Source organism: Eublepharis macularius, chromosome 8, assembly GCF_028583425.1.
Source record: "Eublepharis macularius isolate TG4126 chromosome 8, MPM_Emac_v1.0, whole genome shotgun sequence".
NCBI classification, from domain to species: Eukaryota; Metazoa; Chordata; class Lepidosauria; order Squamata; family Eublepharidae; genus Eublepharis; species Eublepharis macularius.
The window spans coordinates 90,446,302-90,455,304 of record NC_072797.1 but is presented as its reverse complement, the minus strand read 5'-3'; the positions used below and the strand labels follow the sequence as shown (position 1 = coordinate 90,455,304).

At 43.4% G+C, this 9,003-nt stretch overlaps 1 protein-coding gene across 1 annotated transcript; it reads left to right on the top strand.

The window, feature by feature from the left end:
• Positions 1-381: 381 nt before the first annotated feature.
• CTSL (cathepsin L) lies at positions 382-7,859 on the top strand. Its single transcript, XM_054987647.1, has 8 exons — positions 382-486; positions 2,420-2,552; positions 3,557-3,679; positions 3,759-3,914; positions 4,415-4,639; positions 5,730-5,898; positions 6,434-6,551; positions 7,354-7,859. The coding sequence occupies exons 2-8, from the start codon at positions 2,427-2,429 to the stop codon at positions 7,451-7,453; spliced, it is 1,017 nt and encodes a 338-aa protein (XP_054843622.1). The 5' UTR covers positions 382-486; positions 2,420-2,426; the 3' UTR covers positions 7,454-7,859.
• Positions 7,860-9,003: the final 1,144 nt, after the last annotated feature.

Below are 9,003 nucleotides of genomic sequence, written 5' to 3'. Positions count from 1 at the left end.
TTTGTTTTCGCAGCAGGGAGGGCGGCGGTTTTCACCATGAGTTGTGCCCAGAGGCTGGAGGCACTTATAAACGGTACCTCTGCAACATCTGCGGCTGATGGACAGAATTGGAAGGAAATATGTATGCCATAACACTTCCATGAGGCTTGTTTGTTCGTTCTGCCAGAACCTCATCCTCCCTGATGCAATCGTTTTTCTAAAGCTTGTTCCCGTATCTGGTTTCGCAGAATCGACAGACGAGTCAGGGCGGCGTCCTCGTCCCCGGCTACCCCTCCACCCCCGACCAACGTTGCTCTGACCCCTTACCTCCCCCCGCTGGCCAGGATCACGGGACCAGGAGTCACGAACTCTTGCAGGATTAGCGCTCCCTCCGCCCAGCGCTCGCCAGCCAATCTGAGCGCGGGAGGGGTTGGGCCAGCCCGAGCCGGGATGACTTAGAGCAAAGCCCCTGTCCCGGGGCCAGGCAGAGGGAGCTGTTGCGGCCAGGTGAGTTCGGCGCTGGCGGGGGACGGGCGTGGCACCACCCTCCCTCCCTCCGGGAACGGAAAGGACGAGCCGGCGGAGGGGAGGCCTTGCGCGCTTAGCTGCCTTTTAAAATCCCCACCTGCCCAAATTCCTGGGTCTCGGGTTTTGGGGAGCGCCTGACCCCGTAAGGCGAACTCCTCGCGCCCCTCCTAGCCCTGCTCGCCCCGCATATGGACGCGAGCGCCTCAGGCAGGCTCCGGGCAGCTCCCTGAGAGAGACGAGGGGGCGGCCCGGTGCCTGTGTCCAAGCGAGCCCTTGGAGACGCGGTGCTCGGGCGCTGATGTGGTTATTTGCCTGCCCGTCACTGGGCTGTGTGAGAGACCAGCAGCCTGGCTTGGGGCCCGGCCGGCGGCGTTTCCCTGCCCGAGACGCTCTCCTTTCCTCGGCTCCTTTGCCGCTTTATTTCTTCTCAGGCCGCCTTTGAGGCTCCCCGCCAGGGCTCCAGGTGATTTGCAACCCACCCACCACCCCGTCTGCGCTTCCGAGTCCCCCGACCCCGAGGCAGGGAGGGAGGGCGCAGCCGTCCTCTGCTTGGGCTGTTCGGTCTCGGCAGGGGCTTGTTTACACGGGGCTGCTGGGTGGGTCACGTGCTTCTCCCCCTCCCCCGGAATTTCACGTGCTCCGTTGCGAGGCCTCCGCGCCGCATCCCCCCCCCCCCCCGCCGCCGCCTTGGAGCCGGGGCGGCGGAAGTGATTCCAGGAAAACGCCTGATGAGTCACGGCGGTGTCCTGGGAGGCCCGCTGCGAGCGCCGGCCTTTCGGTTCCCGGCGTGATTTTTGTCGCTGTCGTAGCAGGGACAAGACGGCTCTGCAGGGAATCCGCTCTTATTTAGCGGGTAAAGTAAAAAACTGATGCCTCTTTAATGAGAAGTCTGGATTCGAAAGGAGGAATCTAGTTTAAAGTCCCACCCGGTGCACTGCTGATGCGCTGGCACTTCTCCAGCCAGATAATTGATTTACGCAGAGATGATGTACACGCTCATGTTGGTATGTCAGGGGGTTAAAATTAAACCAAGAAGTTTTCTGTTAAACATTAGGAAGAATTTCCTCAGATTGGTGCCTCAGTGGAACAGACTTCCTTGGGAGGTGTTGTGTTCTCTTTCTTTGCTATCTTCTCATGAGGATAGACTCTGGTTCTTGTTTTCAATTTGCCATCAAGTTATAGAATGGAGCATGTTATCTCTCCCTTACCTTCATATTGCAAATGAGGTGGCAGGAAGAATGGTAGTTCTACCATATGCAGTTACACCTGAATCTTTAATGTGGACAATCTCTAATAGATATAACTTTTCTGAGATGAGATCTTGTACCATTGTATTATATGTGTACTTTTTAATTTTTTTCCCATATTTTGTGGAAGGCTTTCTGGAAAAATTAAGTGTTAAAATTTATGTAACAGTGCAATGTATTAGTTCATGTTAATTGTGCATATATACACTAGCAGTGTTTCTTGCTAACATAGGGGTCTGCATTTAATTTTTTTAGCAGAGCTCTCATTTTAAATTTGGCAATAACTTACTTTATTTCTCAGACCATGTTGCCTCTTAGGGGATTAAAGTTTCTTTGTGCTTTAACCTTCTTTTGGGATGTGGCAGGCATTTGGTTGAGTTGCGTTGGGGTTTGTGGCTAATTTTTTGAAAGGAAGCTTCACTGAAGTAACTGGAACAGAGTAATCCCTCTTTTATTCAGGCATTCCAGAGAAAACTGCCTTGGTCAAGTGTAACGTTACTTTTAGTCAGTAGTAAGGGTATGACCAGCATTAAACCAATGATACACTACATGTATGAAGATAAGAAAAAGTGTTGACTGCATCTAATCTTCCATTTGTACCTCTGTGTGAGCACTGCTACAGAGAGAACTCCATGACTAACCACCCCCCTTTTTTCCTTCTAAAGTTTCAACATGAAGTTATATCTGTGTCTGTTGGCCCTAAGCTGGAGTGCATCTTTTGCTGCTCCAGGCCTAAATCCTGCTTTGGATGATCACTGGCAAATGTGGAAGACATGGCATAGTAAAAAGTACCATGAGGTGAGCATCTGTGGCAGAGAGTTGCTGCTACATGTGATTTGACATGTAATGACATATATTACAGAATGATGTGGCAGCAAACATTTTGTGGGTGATTCATAAGAAGAGCCCTCGGAGATGTCTTGTTAGAACTCTATGTTGTAATGTGCCAAAGCATCCCTAAGAGATTCATGCTGTCAATAAAAAGTCAGCTGTCAAGACTGGATGTCCTTTCCCTCCCACTTTAATAACAATGACACACATCACTGATTGGAGAGCTACTGGAATAGAGGATTATAAGCACACATGGTGGGTACCTAGACCCAGCATCTGGTGCCCAGTATCAGAGGTTTTTTTATTATTATATAAATAAATTAATATTCTTCCTACTTCTCCAGTATTTTTTCTGATTGAGGAATTTGTTTCATGTTGAGAACAATATATGCAATTGGCCAATAAGTGCCAGTCTTACGGCTTCATGGTTAATGGAGGCATCTTAAAATCTCATTTAAATTGGTAGTTCTTCAAATAATTATGATTAGAATTGAGGTGTCTTTTAAAAACTGTAGTAGATGTCCATAACAACTATGCCCAATATGATCCTTTCTTTGATCAAAGCGCTTGTTAATATGAAAACAAAGTTACTAGAAATAATAATTTTACTGAAATAATTTCTATAGTAGCAAGATGTTAGGAACAGCAAAAAAGATTGCTGATGATTTTCATAGTTCAGATCAGACATTGCGCTGAATCTTAGTTAGGAAATCTTTACAATGGGAATCACATGGTCTGAATTGGCAAACCCTTGTTACACCTAGAACACCAGAAGTAGTTGCATCATAGAAACTGGACTGCTGAACACATGGAAAACAAAAGCTGATGAAAAGAACCATGACTAGCCCTGTATGTTTGGCAGTTCTAACCATGGCTTGAGTTCTACATTAGTTAGTACAAGCCATAGCTAATGTGATAAATGCATGTTTTTATTGTCTGGTGAAGACTAAATTCTGTGTTAACCCTTGTAGAAGGAGGAAGGGTGGAGGAGACTGGTCTGGGAGAAGAATCTACAAATGATTGAATTGCACAACCTTGACCACAGCATGGGAAAACACAGCTACAGACTGGGAATGAATCATTTTGGGGACATGGTATGTATGAGCAAAGCTGCAAGACTGTGTATGAGTAGTGATGTAGATGGGCCTGCTGATGTATTTCCTCTTCCTTCAGACTAATGAAGAGTTCAAGCAGGTGATGAATGGACTCAAATACACCAAATCAAAAAGGAAATCTATCGGATCACAGTTTCTTGAACCAAACTTCTTTGAGGCACCAAGATCTGTTGACTGGAGAGAGAAAGGATATGTAACTCCTGTGAAGGATCAAGTAGGCATCTTAATCTTGTATATTTTATTAAGAGAAATGGGTGCGTGCGTGCGTGCGTGGAGAGAGAGAGAGAAATGAATGTGAAGCAGTCCCCTCTCCCTAGTTCTGGCAAAATACAAAAATGAGAATAATGCAGTATGGTATATTGGGTTTCTTAAATAGGAGTTTCCAGTGTTCAGTTACATGCACATCACTACTATTGCAAGACCTGGCAGGAATAGTAAATGGTTTGCAGTGAAGCAATGGCTAGGCAGATCCATAGAGCTCAGGCTTCCAGCATGTTCTGAACCACTCATGAATATCTGGAGCGCCCTTATTAATCAGGCCATTGTTCTCACAGGGTCATTACTATCGATTCTGACTGGCTGCAGCTCTTCAGGGCCGCGAGGCAAGGTCTTGCCCTAACACCTTCTAGCTGATCCTTTTAACTGGACTGTTTTGTGCCAGAGCACTACAATCAGGTGCTTTACACAGGTCTGTTTCTTCCCTCTTGACCTCAGGGAGAGTGTGGCTCTTGTTGGGCCTTCAGCACAACTGGAGCCCTTGAAGGCCAACACTTCCGCAAAACTGGCAAGCTGGTTTCTCTGAGTGAACAAAACCTCGTGGACTGCTCTCGGCCTGAAGGAAATGAGGGGTGTAATGGGGGCCTCATGGATCATGCTTTCCAGTACATAAAAGACAATGGAGGCATTGACTCGGAGGAATCCTACCCATACATTGCAAAGGTAAAATGACTTAATTGATTGATGATTTCCTCCTTAACTGTTCTTACTTAAAATGATTTAGTATTATATGTTAGATAAACAAAGCATAAGTGTATACCAGAGGTAGTGACAAAGCATATTTTGAAATACACTGAAACTCCAAGAAGCAGAATTTCTTTGGACAGAGAAAGTTTATTTTTTTCCTTGTTGAGATATCAAGTCAGAAGTAACAACTAAAAACCTACTTTGTCATTTTATGACTGACACGTAACGCTGCACTTTCAAATCAAAATCCATATGGCACTTAGCAGTGAATAAATTCAGTGTTATTCTATTTACTTATGAGATGGAAGGGATGTGGTGGATATTTACCCTTGATGTTGCTATTTGCTATACTAGAGGGAAGACAGTGCCTTGCTGAAATGAAAGTTCTGGCTGTCCTAATGTTTATATTTTCTGGAGGCCTTGTTGTGTTTGACACAACATTACATCTGTCAAGCAGAGCTCATTACATCTGTCAAGCAGAGCTCTCAAGCAATGCAATAATGAACATTAGAGAGAGAGGTGAAAAATGTGGGTAGAATCCCTGTGGCATTGGGACACTGATATGTTTGAGAACCAAGTCACAGAAGTGTACTCTGAAAACTGTCCCTGTTTGGGAAAAAGGGCAGATAGTTCCTGCTGTCCTAGGTGGATAGGTCTTAGTACTTCAGAATTAGGTCTTTTCTACTTCTTTCATTCTTGGGGAAAATTAGGAGCAGTATATATTTGAGACTTACGATGTGGTGGTTAGGATTAGGATCTGGGAGACCCAGGTTTGAACCCCCACTCTTCCATGAAAGCTTCGTAAGTGACTGGCCCACTTCACAGGTTTGTTCTGGGGGTAAAATGGAGAAGGGGAGGATGTTGTAAGCCACTTTAAGTCCCCATTGGGGAGGAAAGTGAGATGAAAATAAATAAAATCTGAGGATGAGAATAAGGATGCAGAGAGATGCTGAGTTTTGTTGGAACGTTATTTTGCATGAGCTGTCTAATGTCCTTCATGTCAAAACTTGGTGCTGACCCTGTTCCCAGCACTCCCTCTCACTTCTCCTCCCCCTTTTTTTAAAAGGATGATGAAGATTGCTTGTATAAGGCCGAATACAATGCTGCTAATGACACTGGTTTTGTTGACATCCCAGAAGGGCATGAAAGGGCCCTCATGAAGGCAGTAGCTGCTGTGGGGCCAGTCTCTGTGGCTATTGATGCTGGTCACTCCTCATTCCAGTTTTATGAATCAGGTAAGAATTTATCCAGATCTGTGAGTCTTTCTGATTGACTGACCAATTGGAGCAGTATTGCCTTTCAGTAAACCAAAGAAAGAAGTGACCATTATAAACAATTAAGTTGATGCAGCTTTTGCGTGCATTTATTACACTGGACAGAATGATCTGGTGCCAACACTTCTTGTATTTAGCCTTGTTCACATGTTACAGTGAACACATACATCCTGTATATATGTGCTTTTATCTGTTTGTAAAGAGCCAACACACATTATCTTTACCTAAAGTTACCTAAAACGTGCCGTTTCAATCACACAGTCAGCAGTACATGCATTGAACATAATGTGAAACTTAATCAACACATGCATAAGGTTGGGGATTTCTGAAGTATATTAGTAATAATATACTCAGCCATTATTGCTCACTTTACACAGATTGTACATATGTTCACCGTAACTTGTGAACAGAGCCTTTGTGTATATCTAATGTGAGACTGGGTGGTTTAAAATGTTCTCTTTTTTGCTGGAAAACAGATCAGCTGTTCTCTTTCTAGGTATTTATTATGAACCACAGTGCAGTAGTGAAGACCTGGATCATGGTGTTCTTGTAGTCGGTTATGGCTTTCAGGAAGAAGATGCTGATGGGAAGAAGTACTGGATTGTTAAAAACAGGTATTCAGACAGTGTTTTATCTGCTACGTTTTATGTTCTGCCTTTCTCTTTGCCAGCTTTTAGATATAGGGTGATTTTCTTTATCCACATGTGCAGTTTCCCCACAGTGCCCCTGCACAACACTTCAAAAGTAGTAGAAGCTGTGGAAAGCTTTAGCATTTAAGACTACTGATTATTTTAAAGCAAGGTCTAAAATAGGTTTGTGTGGGTAGGCTAATGAATGTTTTCGTTGGCTAATAGCTTTGCAAGTAATTTAACAGGAATTTTGACCAACATTATGTTCTTATTCATGTGTGGTAAGGCATTTGGACATGAACTCCTGTTTGACAGTTGTCTTGCTAAGTGTAGGGAAAAACTAGGGGTTGCTTTGAAATTTGTTTTATATAGGGCTTATGCCTCTGTATTGTGTAACTCTGTCCTGGGGATTTGTTCTAGAATGGAAGGGCAGGATAGTTCTCAGGACATCCTGCCCAAATAGCCATATGCACCGCATTGGAAGTTGGCAGGTCAAAATGTCTTCTGAGTTTTGTGTATATTGTAACTTTTTGGTGAAGATAGGCACAGGAAGGTATGTATGGTTGGCTCTATAAGCCTTTAGGATATTCAGTGGTTTCCAGTTTTGTTGAGAGGTAAGACAAATGACCAGTTGTTCAACCATGCGAACTCTAGATTAAGTTCTAGAATTTCTACAAGAGGTGAGAAATGTTTCAGACATCAGGAACTGTGTTATGTTATGGCAAATAGATCTCTGTGTCACTCCTAGATCATTGTTATAATCAGACTTTCCCCCCTGTTCTTTCAGCTGGAGTGAAAAGTGGGGTGACGAAGGATACATCTACATGGCTAAAGACAGAAAGAACCACTGTGGAATAGCTACTGCAGCTAGCTATCCTCTAGTATAGTTATGCAGAAGGAAGAGTCCCTGGAACACCCACTGCAATTTGTTCCTCTTCTGCTAGAGGAAGAACTGGGTTATTCTTTCTGGTTTGCTGGCTTTTGACCACACTTGCAGGGTTCCTAAGTATTCCAGCACCAGGATGATTTTTCAACTAACTTAAACACATGTTGGTAATACATGTGGCTGTATTGTCTCTTCCAAGATATGAATCTGTATTTTTTTTTTACCTTGAACTCTGTGAAGTTTACTTGATGGCAATGTACTCATGTTTTAACTTAATGTAAATGTTGCATATGTACACTAGCTTATAGCCTAGCTAAAAGATACTCTTTTTTATTTTGTTTTTTAAGTGGCAAACTTGCACAAAAGGGGTTGCTTTTAAAAAATAAACACTGACATTTCAACATCCAGATGGGCTTTTGGTGTTATATGTTATTTTCTATTAAAGTTTTATTGTAGTTTATGTCCCACTACCCTTAGACAGAACAGAAGAATCTCAGGAAAGGAAGGTGGGGAAGGGCAGGGGGAAGATTGAGGGTGGGAACAGAGATGAAATTCTCCAAGCAGTTTAAAGTCATACACAAGTTATTTCTGAAATAAGAGACTTCTCATTTCATGCGAACTACTTCACCCTTTTCTTTTTTTTTGAGGGCACTAGTAATGTTCTACAAACTGATAATCTATGCCACATCTCTGAAAGTTCTTTCCCCTGCATTGATGATTACTCTTCTGGGCTTCTTGCTTGAAGAGGGGTTTAGGTCTTTAAAACTGTTGCCTAGAATAATGCAGACATTTTCAGTGTTTGAGTTACACATAGTTCAAGACTGGAGGCTTATCCTTTCTTGAACTTACACCTTGGTTTGAGTGTTTCTTAAGATAAATCTCAGCTGTCCTTGTTAATAAATGTGTAGGCTCTTTAAAGAACAGATGATATTTGAAAGTATATGGTAGCTATACAAGTACTGTATGCTGCACCCCATTGGATGGTGTGCTTCAACACATCCATTACTCATAGTGCCGGTACTCTATGGCAGCATGTTTCACTGGGAACATAAAATTGATTACTAGAGCAATGCTGGGAAGAAAAGTTCTCCCAGCTATTGCAAACACTTAGAGGAGCTTACCACTACTTAAAAAAAACATCCCGAGAAGAAAATGGTGTGGCCAATTATCACTCAATGTCTAATCTGCCCTTTCTGGATAAAGTGATTGAAAGAGCAGTAGCAGACTAACTCTGGGTCTTCTTGAATAACTCTGGTGCTCTGGACCTTTTTCAGGCCAGGCTATGGGATAAAGATGAATTCGGTGGCTTTAGTGGATGACCTCTGTCTGAATGTAGACAAAGGCTTTGATTTTTTGTTGCTTCTGGATCTCTGCAGCCTTAGATACAGTAGATCACGGCATCCTCTTGAGGCATTTGGATGCAGAAGAAGGTATCGGGATGGGCCTTGGACTGATTTAAATAATTCCTCATCAAACAGACTCAATTGCTGTTAGTGACCAGCTTTCTTCAGGGTGGGAATTATCTTGGGTTCCACAAGGCTCAGACTTATC

Bases quoted from the DNA above. Each gene is read 5' to 3' on its own strand.
- CTSL (XM_054987647.1), top strand. From the start codon at position 2,427: ATGAAGTTATATCTGTGTCTGTTGGCCCTAAGCTGGAGTGCATCTTTT. The intron at 3,680-3,758 runs GTATGTATGAGC...CTCTTCCTTCAG, and splicing joins TGAATCATTTTGGGGACATG to ACTAATGAAGAGTTCAAGCA. The intron at 5,899-6,433 runs GTAAGAATTTAT...TTCTCTTTCTAG, and splicing joins ATTCCAGTTTTATGAATCAG to GTATTTATTATGAACCACAG.